This window comes from Malaclemys terrapin, chromosome 7 (assembly GCF_027887155.1).
Source record: "Malaclemys terrapin pileata isolate rMalTer1 chromosome 7, rMalTer1.hap1, whole genome shotgun sequence".
Lineage (NCBI taxonomy): Eukaryota > Metazoa > Chordata > Testudines > Emydidae > Malaclemys > Malaclemys terrapin.
The window spans coordinates 10,976,558-10,996,223 of record NC_071511.1 but is presented as its reverse complement, the minus strand read 5'-3'; the positions used below and the strand labels follow the sequence as shown (position 1 = coordinate 10,996,223).

The 19,666-nt window shown below is 39.3% G+C and overlaps 1 protein-coding gene across 6 annotated transcripts in view; it reads left to right on the top strand.

The window, feature by feature from the left end:
* The window catches only part of SHQ1 (SHQ1, H/ACA ribonucleoprotein assembly factor), a 110,846-nt gene that overhangs the window by 43,879 nt on the left and 47,301 nt on the right, over positions 1 to 19,666 (top strand). For all 6 annotated transcript variants that reach the window (XM_054035935.1, XM_054035930.1, XM_054035932.1 and 3 more), the window contains 3 exons: positions 2,352 to 2,506; positions 6,294 to 6,347; positions 10,660 to 10,783. In XM_054035935.1, the coding sequence (XP_053891910.1) occupies positions 2,352 to 2,506; positions 6,294 to 6,347; positions 10,660 to 10,783 (333 nt within the window). The remainder of the gene's footprint in view (positions 1 to 2,351; positions 2,507 to 6,293; positions 6,348 to 10,659; positions 10,784 to 19,666) is intronic.

Sequence of the window (19,666 nt, the reverse complement as noted above, 5' to 3'; positions counted from 1 at the left end):
AAGTACTAAATTATATTGGGTTTCATCTATCTGCAGGACCCAGACATGTACTTAGTCTTCTGCTCCCAGCATCTAATCCGAACACGTGATTTTTACTTGACACTTTAAGAATCCTAGTAGGGCAGCAAATGGGTTTATTCATATCTGTTCTTGGACTAAAACTGAACAGTGTATATGTTGTATTTATTCCTATTTATAAAAGTGCCTGTAACAGTGCACTAGCTGCAGACTAATAATTCTACATACAATCAAAACTCAGTTAAAATGATCATAAAAGGACCTCCCAACCCATTGAAATAGGCTTCTCCTGCTTCCTGCGACAGATTAGCTTCTTTTCCTGCATTGTGGAAAAGTATGAGAAAGTAGCATATATTGAAGATAATCAGATCTGAATGATGTCAGAGCAAAGGAGGAATTTGGTTCCAAAATTCCAGACAGCACCTTGCCACCAGAACATTTTTTGTTTAAACCTAATGGCTGTAAGCTTGAGTGTCTCAGAAAGTTGCAACTGCAACATTAAAACATAAGGAATAACATGACCCCTCAAATAGCTGAGACTGAAACAATTTACCGTAGTTCTTTTAACTCCAAATCAACAGCTAAAATGGCAGATCATGCAAATCACGGAATATGAATGTAATGTATTCCCTACTGATAATATAGTAAGCAGGCAGCCTCATTCTCTACCAGTTACAAATTCTGAATGGGTTTAAGGTACAGCCTCATGTGAAGCACATTGGTGTAATCCAGCTTTAAACTGTAAAGAGACAGTTGGCTTTGGTGATGTCTGTATCTGAAAGAAAAGGCCGTGATCTTCTTGACAATTACAAGTGATGGAAAGAGAGCTTGGCAGCTGCTGATACCTGACATCTGAAAGCAGCTGGAGAACAAAAAAGGCACTCAAATTGTGAACCTGAGTCGCAGATGGCAGGCTTGCTCCCTCGTTCAAAGGCGCTAATATAATTGTGTTCAGTTTTGGGGTATTTTTCGCAGTATGTAATAACTTCGGTTTTCCGGCATGCTTACCGTTAATTAACTCCAATAACTCACTCTTACCTCAGTTTAGTCTCTACCACCTAGCTCTTATCTAATTCCAATCTCCGTGGGCTCTGGTTCTGGGTGAATTTTTCAGTTGTCTCAGATATCTCCAGTGATTTGAAAAGCGAGCAGGGTGTTGACAGCATGCTGAAGGCAGGTATACTATGCCTCCCCATTAAACCCTCCTCAGCCCCCATAGTGAACAGGAAGAGAGAAAATTGAACCCTGCGTCAGAAAAATCTCCGCTCAGAAGGGCAATTGCCCAGTCCTCCCCTCTGGGTAATGTAAAAAAGAAAGGAGAATAGCTGTTCTAGAGCCAATCCCATCTGTTCCCGTGAAGGTCTGCAGACCCATTGAGAGCACCAGTATCAAAAGCAACTGACAGAAAAAAATTAGTATGAACACGGGGGGTGACAGGCTCAATGAATGGCAAAATAGGCTTCAGTGGGGACCGGATTTCACTCTTGATCTTCATTCAACACTGGGTGGAGATTGTCAGCCAATACAACCAGCACAGCTCCTCCTAAACCTTATCCAGGTCTAAAATCAAACTTGGCTGGGTTCAGAGTGACAGAATTACTCTTGTTTTCTTTCTGTCTTTCTCTTATTTCTTTATCCTGCCACTACTCTGGGAATGCTAATATCTAGGTTCCTTGGTAAGAACTTCAGAAATTTTCAGTCACTGTCTTTGGCTCTGATTCTGCATAGAGCGCTGTACAGGATACCCCTGCAACCTCACTGAGCCTGGTATTTTCAGAAGGGTTCTAACATGGGGACAAGGGTCTGCCTAAACAGAGTAACTTGCATGATTGGGGTGTTGGCAATTCTAAGAGCCTATGCGCTTGTCTTCATGGGGAGAAAGCCCACAGTAGCTGGTATGCACAAGTTATGCCACATAACTCCCTGTGTGGGCACTTTAGTGTGCACTGGCAGAGCCTTTGTGCTCCTTAGCTTAATGCCTTTTGGAAGTGTATTAAGTTAAACCACCTGAGGGCACTCTTAGTGCACAGTAAGAGTGTCCACAGAGGGAGTTAGTGCGGAGTAGCTACCATTGTGCTTTAAATTCACACTCTGGCTTACTCCACACTACCTTCCCCGTGTAGGTAAGCCCTAAGTTAATAAGTGTTCAATACAAGATTGAAAATAATCAAAGTAAGAATGATTTAGGCTTTTTCTCTCAGAGATATGTAATGTTTTAAATATGTGATTGGTAACCAGTTTGCTTTCATGGGTTTGTGGAAGAAGAATACTTCTTCGTAAAAGGAACCTTTTGGTTTTTAACTTGTAATCTGTTGTCCTTTTACTTTTTTTAGTCTCCTTGTCAGAAGAAGAGAGAGAGCAGCTGAGAAAATTCACAAATAAATCTTACCTGCTAGATAAAAGAACCCGTCATCAAGTGTATTTCAGTTTAATTGATATCCTTCTGGCATACTGCTATGAAATTTGTATTACTGAAGGAGACAAAAATGTAAGTGTTTTTTTTTTTTCCTTAATGAAACTTTAGAAGTGGCTCAGCTGCCTGTCTACAAGACATTGCATTGTCCCCCACAAGGCAGGGCTTTTAAAGTGGACTTCGTTCCAGAATTTAAAAAGTGAGGATTGAAATGTTACATTTCTAGATTAGCCTGTTGGGCAGCAGCTTAGAATTGGTATCATTCCAAATGATTTTTATGCTGGTGCTACAGGTCTGAAGCATCCCACAGCTGTGGGAGTGAAAAGGAAAGAGGGTGTGGTGCAGGAGATATAAAAACAAATTGAATCACTTCAGGTTATTTCATAGGTCACTGCTATGCTATGACTTGATTATCCAGATAGGGACTACATCAAAAAACAGCTGTTTAATACTGGGTTTTTTTTCTGGGTAGTTTTATAATAGCTAGAATTGTTTGTAACAACAGTGTTTGTTTGGTTATGTAAAATGTCATTGGTGGGCGTGTAGGATGGAGGACAGGGTTCTGGAGTTCCACAGAAGTTGCTATGTTGAATTGCTCCTGTTCAGGGAATTCCATAGCTTTAAAGCTTTAAAACAACTGTTTTTTGTTTTTAAATGCCTCTTAGAGCACAGGTAGTAGTTATGGGAAACAGTCAGTAAACTAAAGCAAAACTTTTGAAGCCTTCAAAGTAGCCACAGAAAACTTTGGCCCCAATTCTGAGTACTCCCTTTCCCCTAGCTCACCACTGGTTGTGGGGAGGGAGAAAGGTCGCTTTGAACTACCTTTGCACCCCTGGTATTCTAGGCTTGCCCTTCCCCTGCGTAAGAGTAATCATAAGTCTCCCCTTACTTACATTCTGTTTCCCATAGTCTCTGGTGGGACATAGGAAACAGAACAGCCAGAGCACTGTGTTCTTTAGCTATGTTCTCCTCCGTTTCCCAAAACAGCCTTGGTGAACTCTCCCCTCCCCCAAAGGCACAGATTGAGAGAGGGGACAGCATAGAGCTGTACTTTGGCCAGGAAAGTGCCCTGCAGACCACTGTTGATATTCTCTGAGAGCTGTTCCTTCCCATTTTTTTGCTACCAGAGTGGAACAGATAAACAATCCTGCTCTCCTGATTGAAGTGAATCCTTAAGGATAGACATTAGAACTTTGCAGGTCTGTACAGATCAATGGTATAATAATAATAATAATACTTATTACTAATATAGCACTTCATATTTTCAGTGTGCTGTACAAACACACACTAATTTATCCTTACAATAGCCCTGTTAGGTAAGGGAATAAATATTGTTGTGCTGATTTTTTAAATGGGGAAACAGAGACATGCAAAAGTTAAATGATTTGTCCAAGATCACAAATCAAATCTGCATCAGAGCTAGGATTATAATTCAGGAATTCCTGGCTCCTAGCCGTTCTCATTCCACTAGAGCATACTACCTTACAAATCCCATGAATCTGCCTTAAAGACTAACAGATTTATTTGGGCATAAGCTTTCATGGGTAAAAACCTCACTTCTTCAGATGCATAGAGTGAAAGTTACAGATGCAGGCATTATATACTGACACATGGAGAGCAGGGAGTTACTTTGCAAGAGGAGAACCAGTGTTGACAGGGCCAATTCAATCAGGGTGGATGTAGTAACTCCCAATAATAGATGAGGAGGTGTCCATTCCAGGAGAGGAAAAGATGCTTCTGTAATGAGCCAGCCACTCCCAGTCCCTATTCAAGCCCAGATTAATGGTGTTGAATTTGCAAATGAATTTTAGTTCGGCTGTTTCTCTTTGAAATCTGTTTCGGAAGTTTTTTTGTTCAATGATAGTGACTTTTAAATCTGTAATAGAATGACCAGGGAGATTGAAGTGTTCACTTACTGGCTTTTGTATGTTACCATTCCTGATGTCCGATTTGTGTCCATTTATTCTTTTGCGGAGGGAGGGACTGTCCAGTTTGGCCAATGTACATGGCAGAGGGGCATTGCTGGCACATGATGGCATATATCACATTAGTAGATGTGCAGGTGAATGAGCCCTTGATGGTGTGGCTGATGTGGTTGGGTCCTCTGATTAGGGTTACCATATTTCAGCAAGCAAAAAAGAGGATGGGAGGAGCCCTGCCCCTGCCCCGCCCCATCCTGCCCTAGCCCTGCCCCTGCCCCTCCCACTTCCCCCCCTCAGAACCTCCAACCCTCCCCCCGCTCCTTGTCCCCTGACTGCCCCCTCCCCCCATCCTAACTGGCCCCCTAGGACTCTACCCCCTACCCGTACCCTGACTGCCCCAACCCTTATCCACACCCCACCCCCAGACAGACCCCTGGGACTCCCATGCCCCATCCAACCACTCCCCACCCCCTGACAGCCCCCCCCAGAACTCCCGACCCATCTAAAACCCTCTGCTCCCTGTCCCCTGACTGCTCCGATCCCTCTCCCCACCCCTGCCACCTGACAGCCCCCTCCCCAGATCTCCCAAACACCCCCCCCCCCGCTCCTTGTCCCCTGACTGCCCCCTCCTAAGACCCCCTCCCCAAATGCCCCCCAGGACCCTACCCCCTACCTGTACCCTGACTGCCCAAAACCTTATCCACACCCCCACCCCCAGAGAGCCCCCCCCGTCTCTTGACTGCCCCCTCCAGAACCTCCCTGCCCCTTCTCCGACCCTCTGGCTCCCTTGTTGTTAGCCTTCACCTAATGTCTCTGTGAACTTGCTCAGGAATGGCCTGAGCCATTTGTCCCGGCATGCTGGGCAGCAGTGGGGGAGGAGCTCCAGACTGCCGGAGGTGATCTGCGAATGCAGGGAGGGAGTGATCTCTGCTGCAGGGGAGAGGAGGAGGGGCTCCCTCTGGCTGTCGGAGCCCCATGTAAGTGGCACCATCCGGCCGGCTGCCCTGTTAGCCGCGCGTGCTCTGCATGGGGGGAGGGGGGGGAGTCCGGACATTTACAAATTCCCCCCGGACGCTATTTTTAGCTCAAAAAGTCAGACATGTCTGGGGGAATCCGGGCGAATGGTAACCCTACCTTTGATGGTGTCTCCAGAGTAGATATGGGGACAGAGTAGGCAGCGAGGTTTCCTACAGGGATTGGTTCCTGGGTTGGTGTATCCCTGTAGCAACCTCCTCATCTATTATTGGGAGTGGACTACATCCACCCTGATTGAATTGGCCCTGTCAACACTGGTTCTCCACTTGCGAAGTAACTCCCTTCTCTCCATGTGTCAGTATATAATGCCTGCATCTGTAACTTTCACTCTATGCACCTGAAGAAGTGAGGTTTTTACCCACGAAAGCTTATGCCCAAATAAATCTGTTGGTCTTTAAGGTGCCCACCAGACTCCTTGTTGTTTTTGTAGATACAGACTAACACGGCTACCCCCTGATACATGAATCTGCCACACTTTAAAAAGAACAACACTGTACATGTACTGCTGGACTTAGGTCCCCCTTTGGAAGCCAAAAAGCCTTGAACAGTTTTCAGGAAAAAGAGGCATTTCAATTTGAGCTGTGTTGATTCATTGGGCAGACATTCAAGGTGCTGTTGCTTGGAGGAAAGTGTGTTTATTAAGAGAGAGAATTCCACTAAAATGCAGTTGTTCTCTGATTGCTGTTGTGTTTTAAAGGCTTTATGCATAAGCTAGATATTCCCAGTCATTTAATACACACGTTACTATTTCATATTCATAAATATTCTTAACCTTTGCAATTTTAAACATTTAAATTATTACTCGCAGAACATTATTTGAAAATAGTTTGCCAGCAATTTTGAATGTTGAATTAAATAATATTTGGTTTATTCTATTTCTCTTCCCTCTCCCCCCCCAAAATCAGGTCGAGTCATCGTGGAATATCAGGAAACTGAGTGCAACTTTGTGCTGGCTTGAGGTAGGGTGAATTTCAAGAACTGTAGTGTTGGTGGTTAAAATAGCATTATTACTGTACTGTATGTTATGTTCTGCTCATTCATAACTATAGATCTATTGAATGTTTTAAATTTCCTTTTGCTGTATGTAGTTATTTTAATTAATTACATGTTGTAACTTCCAAAACTGACTACAGAATTATTTAAAATGGATCTTTTAGGAAGTGCAGTATACATTTGCAGGCTAAGCTTATTGTAAGTGAGATATTTTTGGACTACATAGATATCTGGTAAAGTTTTGATATCATTGTCACCACCGTGGAGCAAACTGTAATATCCATTCGGTGGAACAGAAAGAGAAAGTGAAGCGATATAGAGAAAGTGAAACAAATACTTTGGCAAGATGTCTCAATCTGATAAGTAAGCCAGAACAGATCAGGTGCTTTCTCTTGCTCGCATGAACTGGACTGACACTCTGAAGAAGCATTAAATACATCATTCTTACCACATAAACATTTTTCTTTGAATTAATAAAGCTTACTTATCTGGTTGGATGTGGTTTGTGGTATGTCAGTGAGGATATTATAGCAAATCTATGGTCTGACTAAACTAGGATTTTTCCTCCTTTTATGAAAAAATAGTAGTTCCTTTACCAGCTTGATATTGTAATATAGTAAAATATTTGTCAAGTAGGCATATTAAGTGCAACCACATTCATAGCACTAGAAAATAATAGTATAAAACTCCAGCTGTTTGAACAAAAGCCAGACATAATCTTCCTATTTCACTGGCAGAGAGCAGCATTGGATGGTAAGACAGAGGCTGTCAATCAAAATGTTTGAAAAATACCTTAAAAATTAACTACAGAAACTGGCAAGTGGCTTTATTTTACTGGGCAATTAGTTTTAGAAAGGATTATTCTAATTATCTTTTTCACACTGAGCTCTCACGCACAAGCATATTACCTGTTTGAAGGGATACTGATCATGTATTACTTTAAAACAGTTCTGTAATTCTATCTGCATGTTTCTCTGATTAAATTCTTTGATTTAAAATGGTTTTAAGACATTAAACTTTATTTCTGTCAAAGAAGGTAATCATGGCATGGGAAAATGGAAGCAAGAACAAATATAATAAAGAGTACGCAAATTGCAGTCTTATGCAAATTCACTTTAATGACTAGAAGTCCCTTTTTTAATGAATGACTGATGAACAATCAAGATAAAAACATATGGATGAGAGGCATTTGTTTTGCTAGAAAATCCTCTCATCCTGAGCACCAGCTGACAGAAAACATAAGATATATGAATGTCAAATGTTGTAGTGATACTCAAATACAAAATCATTATGGATCAGTAGGTTTGCAAATTATTAAGGGGCGGATTAATAATTTTACTTTATGAAGATGCACATGTATGTCTTTTTATAAAGTTTTTATATATAACAGAAACATTTAAATATTAAACCAAATAAATGTATACTCTTTAAATGGAGACATGATAGAAGCTAGTGTATTATGTAAAATGATGCGTTATAAAAGGATACTGTCAGAATTGACAGGCCAAGTTATATCTACTTAAAATGTTCATATTTTACTTCACCCTTCCTCTCTGATTCCTAAAAACTGGTTTATGTCAGCAAACAAGGATTGTAGCACATTGGGAACTGAAACTGTTCTTCTGGGTGATATTATAATAAAAAAAACCCATAGTAAGGAGTTTCTCCATAATTGTAAGGGCATAAACCTGATGCTGTGTCCATTCCACTCTTGTGCACGGGAATCTTGTAAATTGTAATCTGCCTAAACACAAAAATGAGAAAAACAGAATGGAGAGGCTTTGTCAAAACACATCTGGGCCTACTAGTTCTGACAATGCCCTGTGAATGTAATTTGCTTCTGTAATATTTTTGATAGTTAAATTAGTAAATTCTTCACATTTTGAAGTGTGACTAATTCATACTGTATTTTTATAATCAGTCCTGTGTACTACATGACACAATGGGACCAAACTGCAGCAATGGTTAAATTCTGCTCCAGCAACTTCTAAATTCTGCGGCAACAACCTCTAAATTCCATAGCAACACTAATTTATTTCATCTCTGTGCTATATTCTTCATTTCTCTCTTCCCCTCTCCACACAAATACACACAGCTATGGGTCTGATTTTAAAAAACAAAAGAACTACTTCAGGTTAAATGTATTTAAATACGTTTTACAGTGATTGCTTTTGAGGATGGGTTTTTTCCCCCTGTACTTTTTCGGAAGCCCATTCGGTGCACTGAAACTCAGCTCTTGCACTGTTTTCTTGGTAGCCCAGCTCAGGACCACCTTTGCCATGTGTGGGCAGGGACTGTCATTTATTAGGTGTTTGTACAGTGCCAAGCACAATGGGCGGGGTCTAATCTGGCTATGCCCGTTAGGCACTATGGCAATATACATCATGTTGTTGTTGTTATATAATAATTAATAATTTGTATCAGGGAAGGCAGGTACTTGTAGCCGGCTTCAGCCTCTCATCTCCGCAGCTAATAGGTCTTGATTGCTGCACTGTTTTCCAGGCTTCATAGCCTACACCAATCTGCACTTTTGGCTTCTTCTTTGGACTGTAATTGGACTGTAATTCTGGCTCCCCAATCTTCTGCCACCTGGCGTCAAACAGCAGTGCAGGGAGTATGCACTGTAATCCAGTTAACTTCCCCTTGTGGGGAAGGATGGGAAGCAAGCAGCAACTGCAGCCTGGTTGCAGACAGAAGACAAAATGTTAGGCTCTCGGCTGCAGCAAAACAGCAAATTCCATGACAGAAATAATGAATTTCATGGCATCTTGAAAAATATCCCAAATTCCATAGTTGAAGAATTGCAGAATCCACAGGCCCCTGATTGAGTTTACATCTCTCAGAGCTATTGTTTCAGGGTGTCTGCAGACGTGGGCAGTGGATGCTTACATTGATTTGTCCTTGGTTCATGTTTTCAACCATGCTTCTTTTTTTTTTTTTTTTTTAAACGCCTGTAAACCTTACAGAGCCAGTACAGCCAAGATTGAGTGAACTGAATTCTATTCCATTTTATGCATCTTTCAGTGGAATTGTTCACTGAGTTTCTGTTACACCTGTATAAAGCAGTAGGGTTGCCCAGGTGTGACTGAGGGGCTTATCGGCCAGCGGAACCTTTATTTCTGGTGAAGATAAAGAAGATAGAAAGAACCCAGCTTAATTGTCTGATCCAAGACTCTGTTTGTAGGGTTGGCAATTAAAAAAAAAAAAAAAAAAAATAGGGCCTAATCTTGCAAACACTTCCAATGATGCACTACTCATGATAGAAAACACTATTCACTAGTAAGAATTTGCAGGGATTGAGCCTTCAGTTCTGTAGTTTTTAACATTTCAATGCGTGTGTGTTTCTGTCTAACACTGAAGTTAGGCGCAACTGATGAAGGTATAAATGCAGTGGCAGTCTTGACTTTTTCACAATCAGAACTTATTGTAATGAAGAGGTTTTCTTATGGGTGTGCACTTACCGTACAATGTAGCAATTGGTGCCTCGGCTGCAGTCAGCAGTAGACTTTACACCCAGGAAATTCAGTTGTCTGGCACCAAGTTGTTCATATCCTATGAAAAAGTGCTGAGTGGTCAGCAGTGGTGGTTTTTATTAATTTTAATCCATTGCAAATTCAGGATGAAAAAGGGTTTTTTTTTTTTTTTTTTTTTAATTCATAAATGGAAAGTTTTATCTTTGAGTGAAAGATGGAAAGGAAATCATTCTTGAGAGAATCTTTAATAACTCACTAATGCCTCTGGCCTAAGTAAACTAGAGATCTTCTTCACTCATAAAGGAGGATAATGAGCTGCCTTCCCAGGGGGGGAGATATTTATCTGTATCTTCAATATCCATAACTTTGCTAAAAGGCAAAGGCATATATCATTTTTAGAGTTCTTGTGTGTGTACACATGGATTCTGTTATCATATGTTTTTAATTTTTATTTATTCTTAAAAGGCTTTTTATAGCTGTCTTTAATATACATAATGTTAAGGGACAGACTTATTGCTGTAATGTAAAGAATGGCAAAGACTTCAGTTAAATGTTTCATTGTAATGTGCATTGAATTCAATATTTTTCAATTAAAAACCACTAAAATTTATCAGATTTTTTTATAATTGTACCATGTAAGTTGAAAGTGCTGGGTCTTGTTTCTGTTTAAAATTAACCTATTGTTTCCATAGCTGTTAAAACTATAGACCATTTTGCGCGTGTTGCAATAATGTCTTAAAAAAATTACGATGTGCTTTTTTTTTATTCAAGTAAATTAATCATACAATTTCATTGATGCTCTCAGAGTTTCACTAGTATTCCTGAAGTCCTGGTATCCTTTGGAAGAAGAGTTTTATGTTATCCACTCTACAGACATTTCAGATTAGTGACACGAGCCTTCAGTGATACAGTCATGATATTGCAACTAGGTGAGATACTTAATTTTTTACTATATGTGTTAATTAGCCATATACAGTGAGGTTTGGCTGTACTATATATTTATTTGTATGGGGGACCAGGGGGCCTTGTCTACACAGAACATTAGTACACACCAGCCAGGGTGTAAATTCTAGTGCTCATCAACGTGTCATGCACTATCTGTCCGTTTGGCCCTTGCTGACACGCACTAAAAGTTCCTTAATGCATGTTGACATAATATTATGAGACTGTGTCAACGTGCACTGGGGAACAATAGTATATCAGCAGGGTCAAAATGGATAGTTTGTGCATCACATGCTGGTGTGCACTAGAACTTACACCCGTGCTGGTGCACATTAGCACACTGTGTGAACAAGTCCTGTGTGTGTGCACGCACGCATATTACAGTGAGGAAAAAGGTTTTCCTTTACTGGGCAAAAGTATAGTTATGAAGCTACTGTCATGCACAGTTAGGTGTTATACTTTTGTATTGTGCCCTGTTTTAAAGTATCTAAAGTATACTTTTAATTATAATTACATTGTATTTCTAATGGTGGATCATGGTCAAAAGTTTAGATGCACATCTGTAGTTGGTTAGCTCTTCCTGTGTTATTTAATTGCCTGATCCAAAACCTGCTGAAATAAATGAAAGGACTCCCGTTAGCTTAAATGAGCTGTGAATCAGGCTCCAAGGGCAGTTTTGAAAGCGCCCCCTGCATTTGGTTGTGGCTGCCATTCTGTTCCGTGAAATCCAGCTGATCCTGATATGGAGTCCCCCACTGGAATACATACGTGTGTGCTACACAATCTGGATCGTCAGAGCAGCTTCCCTACCTTGAGCCATGATTTGGAAGAGCTATTCCATTAAATTAACACTTGTGAATGGTGCTAAGAATTGTTCTGAAAGTAAATTTACTTTACGGTTAAATTCATTTTCTTAGCCAGCTAGTTTCCCAAAGGTAGAGCTTCTGCTGATTTTAAACTGATTTGGTCCCATTAGCTATGACATTTTTTTTTCCTACTTCAAATAATCATATTAGACCTCTGAGGTCCCTTAGTTCCAAAAATACGCTGTCACTTGTGCCAGATTAATACTGGCATATAGGTGCACTAATTTTTAAGAAACAGTTTTGGGGGCTTTTATCTGTGTTGTTCTTTTAGCCTGAGAGTGGCCACTTCCCTTATGGGTTTAGAAAAAATGGTTGGGACAGCTGTGTATTAGGTGCAATGATGGAATGATAAGGTTAGAAATACAGATTTTGTTTTATAAGGCCCTGGCTAAAGATATTAAGCATGAACAGGTTAATGGAGCACTCCTATGGTATAACTGTATTGATACAGCACTAAGATAGAATAAATTCTAACTGAACTAACGTACTGTTTTATCAGTGACCTAGAAAGAGCTGAAATAACAGCTTTGTGATGTGGAAAGCATCAAAATAATGCAGTATGCATCAAAATATGTTTTTATCACTTTCAAAGTCAGAATTCTATCTTAGGGGGAGAGGAAGACCTCTATAAGCTTGTCTTTTAGTGCGCTGCCTCTGCCTTTACCTACGCAAAGTCAGGCAGTGTTAAATAACCAAATAGTGCTGTGTAAACAAAACATATAGTAGTGGGATTCCATATGGACAGGTTTTGTTTATTTTAAATTGAATTAAAAGCTGATTGCACTACATATTTGAACCTTTGCTTTGTTTCACACTTTAGGAGTAGAGCTGTCATCTTTTTAATGTCTGAAAGTAAATCTCATAGCAACAGAGTATTTATTAGATATCCTGTGTGCCATCTTTCACATATGTGCAAATTTTCAAAACTATCATGTTAGTTTCAATTGTACAGTTGTACGCACTCATGTTGATATCCTGGGTTGTTAAAATTACTTACAACTATGCTGTGTATTGTGAATTACTACATTCAAAAAAGCAGTTTCTTCCATATTGATAACTGTTAATTCTTTGAAGAAAAAATTGTATTAACAGATTATTTTTCATGGTGTGTGAGAGTTGCAGGAATTGAAAATTATACTGATACTTGGAACTGGCTAAATTAATTCTGGGCTAGTGTAAAAAAAAAAAGTGCTACTTGTCCAATTTACCACTGACAACATAAAGGTCAGGCAGTGAAGTTAAGCAGGGAAAGTATCAAGCCTTCTTTCCAATTAACTTAATTGGATCTGTGTAGCATCTCTTGAGTGCGGAAAAAATTAAATGCTTATGATACAAGACGTAGTGTAGCATTCAGGCAGTCTCTCAGGGGATGTCTACACAGCGAAACTGCGTGTCAGCTAACCTAGGTGAGCTAGCTTGAATCCAGCTGGTGTGGGTATTGGTAATGGTGAAGACAACGCAATATGGGCTTCACCACAGGCTAGTGAGCCGAGTACCTAGCCGGGGTTTGTGCTGGCTTTGTACTACTTGCCCTGAACCCATGCTGGGCTGTCTTCTCTACTGTTGTTACCTATGCCAAGCTAGTTCAGGTAGTCTAGCACCCTCTACAGCTTTTGCTGTGTACACATGGCCTCTGATTTACTTGGGGAGGGATCTACAACAGACCTACTATGTACGATTTTATTTTAATTTTGTGGCAAAAGAGAGATTTTACAGAATGAACATTCAGTGACTCAAGAAATAAATATTAAAAAGCTTTTGGTAACACAGACGGCACCCATGTTCTAAGGTCTTAAGTCTAGGATTGCTTTGGTGAACTCATGTGAATGCTGCAGGAAACCAGTACATTTTTTTCAACTTTTGTTGCTTGACCCATCATCACCAGAAAGAAGAAAAACACATGATCTGGGAAGTACAACTGTGTTGTACTGTGATGGTATACTTGAAATAGAAATGAGAGGTTTGTTACTATTTAATGTTTATAATAGTAATGCCTAGAGATCATTCAATAATGGGGCTCTAGTGTGCTAGGCGCCGTACAAACACAGCAGTAAGCATTCCCTGCCCCAAAAATCTGCCAATTGAAATAGACAAGACAGACAAAGGGTAGGGGAAAGGAATCATAACATATAGCAAAGAGTGAATTATATGATGATCTGTGAACATCATGTTACTGCCATGATTATTATTTTTTTTTGGTAGGGTTTTGTTAGGAGGGGTTTAGCTAAATGGAAAGACAAGGAAAAAGAGAGAGGAACATTGGAAGGGAAGAAAGGATGCCCAGAGTAAGGTAGGCGGGACAGGTGTGGAGTGCAGCCAAGATGAAGAGAGTATGAGGGAGAAAGCGCTGGGAGGAGGTTGGAGCAAACAGCCAATCAGAGCAGAAGAGAAAATTTCTAACGAAAACTATAGGACATATTCTGATGATATCTTCACTTCCATTGTGTGACAGACTCAAGGCCAAACTCTGTTTGTGTGAATTGCTACAGCTAGCTTAAATTCAGCCAGAACACCAGCAGAGAATTTTACCCTTTGATTATTAATTCCTTGTTTAAAATGCAGGTTGAACACCTATGGTGCTGTGTCAATAAAAAAAAAAAAAAAAATGTGTTCATTAAAAACAAACCAGACTCACTTTCACATAAGTCCCTGAGCAGTAGCAGCCTTGTCATTACCAAACCTGGGTGGGTGCTAAACATCCTGATCTTAAAAGGAGCAGAGCACCTTCAGTTCCTGTTGAAGTTACTAAGGCCCTAAGTGGATAATTTGGAGCAGAAATGCTACATATGCTTTCATTAGGGCCCTACCAAATTCATGGCCATGAAAAACACATCACAGACTGTGAAATCTGGTGTGTTTTTACCCTCTATTATACAGATTTCACCGGGGGGAAGAGTCCAGCATTTCTCAAACTGGGGGTCCTGACCCAAAAGGGAATTGCCGGAGCGTTGCAGTACTACCATCCTTATTTCTGCACTGCCTTCAGAGCTGGGCAGCTGGAGAGCGGCAGCTATTTGCTGGGCGCCCAGCTGTGGAGGCAGTGCCCCGGCAGCAGTAAGGTGGCAATACCATATTAAACGAGCTCTGAAAGCAGAGCTGCTGGTGGCGGAACTGCCTTCAGCTGGAGAGAAGCGGCTACGGGCTGGAAGCCCGGCTCTGAAGGCAGAGCCGCTGTCAGCAGCAGCACAGAAGAGTGGTGGCCGCTGACTGAGGACCCAGTTCTGCATGCAGCGGCCTAGAAATAAGGGTGGCAATACTGTACTATGCAATCCTTACTTTTGAGCTGCTGCTGGCAGCGGCTCTGCCTTCAGAGCCGGGCTCCCAGCCCGTAGCCGCTTCTCTCCAGCTGAAGGCAGTTCCGCCACCAGCAGCAGCACAGAAGTAAGGGTAGCAGTACCGCAACCCCCGCCCCCCCCCCCACACACAATAACCTGCGACCCCACCCCCACAGTAACCCTGCAAACTCTCCCACCCCCAAAAGTTCTTGTGTCAGGACCCCTACAATTCCAACAGTGTGAAATTTCAGATTTTAATAGCTGAAATAATTAAATTTATGATTGTTAAAATCCTATGCCCATGAAATTGACCAAAATGGACCATGAATTTGATAGGGCCCTAGCTATCATGTATCCCATGAGCCATCTAACTTTAATCATTTTAATACTTAACAGTGGAAAAGCATTGAAAAAAGTGGAAATGCGACAGGTTTAGTTTCATTCAGCTGCATACCATGCATTTCTTGTGCTGTATTGGTTACCTAGGAAACCATTGCAGCAAGAAATGTGATTGGCTGTATTGGTAGGTTGATTGTCAGAGTTGTGGGTGGAATTTCAAGAGCTCAGATTGTGCATGTAAGGCACAAAAAGTGAATGCTTGCCCATTTCAGCATGTGTTTTTATTGGTAAAAAGAAGGAAACTGCACTGAAGATAAGCCATGATATTCTCTAAATATTACCTGAGACGTTAAATAGATTCTAATGGGTTAATTTAGTCAGAAGGGGAAAATAGTCTTAATCTATTGGGCAGAGGGGCAAAATAGTTAATATAGAGATGGTGATATAAACAAAGATGATTAATATTAATAGTGTTGAAAATGCCAGTATTTATGTGCTGAAGTTATTTCTTGCTATTGTAGTTGAGTGTGTGTGGTATATAAGGCCTTAAATTCTTAACATTAGTTATATTCTTGTGGTTTTTTAATTTAAGTGTATTTAATAGATATATACCTTACCAGAAAACAGAATGAAATAAATAGGAACCTGTATATGAATTTGAAAAAGGAGATGGATGTTCAAACCATATTAACTTAAAGTTTTGTGCTTGTACTGTCTAAACAGCATACCACAGATACACTCAACAAAATGTTTACTTCTTCAAATTCCATGGAAAATGTAAGAAGATCTTTTGGGCCTTTCTTTGTTTTTGTATAATGGCTAGCATATTGTACATACTACTGAAAGCATAATTCAAGTAAATACAATATTATATGGTGGGTTGTATGTTTATAGTGTATCATATTTATTTTCGGAGTATTGAACGCACTGAACCACCAACATCATGCTTTTCAACGTATCCAAATGTATACATTACACACAGGTAAACGTGACTTGCTTTCATCAATAGAAAGCTAATGCTAGTAATAAAACTTACCCATAAAACCATTTCTTTTGACACAAATCCAGCAAAACACTTAAGTACGTGCTTAACTTTCGACAGATGAATAGTCTGATTGACTTCATGCTCAACTGAGGCCTTTTCCTATATGATAGATGAAGCTGGAGCATAGTACAATAATATATTTGGAATTTAAAGTTGAATAAGATATTTTGGCAAGGAATTTCATTGCAGCTCTGATAGTGTCTGATGTGTTCAGTTTATTGATAACGTACACAAAATGCATAGCCCAAAGTCTGAGACTATGTGTACTGGATAAACACTTTCCAAAGGAACCTTAACAGAGCATAACCCTGTGAATGTTAAGGAACAACTCCTAGGAAACCAGTTATTTCTACTCATTAAAAAGTAGTTTGTCAGTTTTGCCACAAACAATTAACAAGCCTAGAGATCAGTCATTAAATGAGTTATTAACCAGTTATTCAGAAACTATTGCTTTTCCAAAATATTATTCAATTGACCTAATAGAAAAATGTACATAAAAAGAGAACAACTGCCAGGAAAACAGTTGGACAGGTAGCTCATGAAGGAAAATTGTGAGTGAATTTGTTTTAAAAATGCAGAGTTTACTCAACGTTCACAATATTGAATTTTTTTTTAGCTGGTTGGTAAACTAAAGGGCGCATGAGACATTCTTTTAAATCAGAAGCTCATTTGTATTAAGACCTCTAGGAAAATTTCTCACATGCTCTGGGTGATCAGTGCTTTGAATGTTTTAAAATGCTTTTATATTAAAGCTATTTAAAATTGAATGCTTTGATTGCAGTATCCTGTAATATCTGTTATCTGAATACATTTACAAACACTATTGGTATTGGATTTAAGAAATTTCTGATTTGTGAGTTATTGGTACATACAAGCTATAAAATTGCTTCAGAAATAAACGTATATCAAAACTGACATGATTAAAGCACAGATTAATCATATGTAGCTTTGGTATATTTATATAAACATTGTTTTTCCTCTTCAGTAAACCTGTAGGCCTCCATATAAATTTTTTTCGAAATATTGGAGATGTACACGTATTTGTCACTAGGTAATGCTAGTTTGTGTATTTTACATTTATTAGCTGCTTGTAAAGATATAAACCATTGTGCTCCTTTGTGTGAGGTTAAAGAATATCCTATGCTTTTTTCAGCATACATGTGAACAATAAATAATTGATGACTAATTATATATAAAAAGAGATTGATTTGTAGTTCTCAGTTTCTTAATTTCTTCTGATAGAAAGCTCTTGGTGCCAACATCTGCTTGTTTTGTAACAGAGTGGTGGCTGTAGGTGGCAGCACTTCATGTCTGGTTTACTTTCATTGGACTCTTCTGTAGGACACAGAGAAATGTGATTGATTGAACCTGCCATCAAATTGTAAAACACATTACTGTAAAATTACCATGTTGGCCAACAAATCAAGGATCATATTTGCCAACAAGGATCTTGGAAGAGTCAGAATTGCACAGAAATACTTGAGCCAGTAACACTAAATATTGCTTTTGACACTTCGAAATGAAATTTTAAATTAATCCAAAATAGATTAATGTTCATTTGCATTAATTCACGTTAACATATATCTGTTTGTCATACAGATACACTGAGTTTTTTAGTATACTTCTCTCTGCTTAAATATTCTTGAGATTTTGTGTCTTAGAATCTGAGGACTATATTGATGCAAACACAAGGGGTTAGTGACATCTTTTATAGTCCTCATATATTCAGTTTCATGCTATCCTTTAATATCTTTAAGAGGGAGACAATAAAAGTTCAGTTTATTTCTTTAGATGCAAACTCATTTTGCTGCTTTCAAGTATGTGGAAAAAATACATAGAATTGTCTTTGGGAACGAGCTTCATTTACTTGATTTGATGCTATAGTGGGAAAAAAAATCAGATTGAGGAGATAAAAAATAGCTGAATGAATTGTATAGTCTCCTGTTACTTCATAAATGTTTTATTTTCAATGCATGAGCCACTGAACCTGTGAAAAAGTTAGATTACAGTGACTTTATTTCTGTTATATCAAATGATTGATGTAGATTTTGGCCCGATTATACCCTCCTACACACAACCTCATAGGCTAGGAAAAAGTCCGTCTGAAACTCCATGAGTTTAAAATTGTGGGATTTCTGCTGCAGGCAGTCAGAGCAGTGAACTCCTGCAGAGTCCAACAATCTGTGAGCAAATGTGCTGGCTCTTCTGGCTCTTTTTGTGTTTAATATAATGAAATCTCATAAATATTTATAAGATCATTGTTTTCAATTGTCTTACAGATGTGGGTTCTTTTTATATATTTATTTTAAAATCTGTCCCACTAACTTTTAAGCAATCAGAAAACATCTGTTCCATAAAAGCAGTTTATTAACTGTTCAATATAATGTAATACCATAACTTTACAAATAAACTAAATTGTTACAGGTTAATGTTTTCATTTATTTAAGACACCTTAAAGTTAATTCCGTTTAGCATACTTAGGCTTGTTTCAGTGATCATTGTATGACTTGGAAAAAATTTGGTGCAGCAAATACCTATGATGAAACAAAGAAAATCTTTAGTTCACAAACGTTTACATTGATTTTGTGCACATTCTTAAACACTTATCATTACTTTCTGAATAGATTGTTTCCTTCTTCAACCTTGATTTGGGTCTTTGCACTGTACAAAAAGATTGAAATTGCCCATGCTTGGTACTTGGTAATCAAACTGATATTCAGTCCTGTGTTTCCAAACTACAGAATAAAGTTAACTGCAGTAAGTGACTTGAAGAAGAGGAATTTAGAGCCAAAACAGTGGCATGGTCTTCATAGGCCATGAAATCTTAGACATGAGTAAAGCACTGATGTTACTAAAGGCCAAAAACAAACGTCCTTGTGTTATACCAATAGAATAAAAACCAGCAGGATCTTATTAAGAGGGATAAGGCAAAGATGCCACATTTATTGTAAATATACTGATAAAGCAAAAGATAAAAGTAAACAACGTTGTTTGACTACTTACTTCTTATACATACACACATACATACATATATATATAGAGAGAGAGAGAGAGAGATTCATTCACACAATCATTCATTCAAGTTCTGTATAGGTGTTATAGTTACCAGGCTAGAAGTTGCTCATGCCAAGTTACTGGCCAGGTATCTTGGTCATGAGGATGGAGCCGAGTCTGTGTCAGGTGCACCTGATGCTCCTGGAGGCTGGCAGCAGAACCAGAGACTCAAAGTCATCAGTCTTTAGAGTCCATTCTTATAGGAATTAGTTCCTATGTTAGTCTATGGGAGCTGTTTCATCCTGCTGTTGCTGACTCAATCAGCAGATGGCACATTCCTGTCCAAAGTGG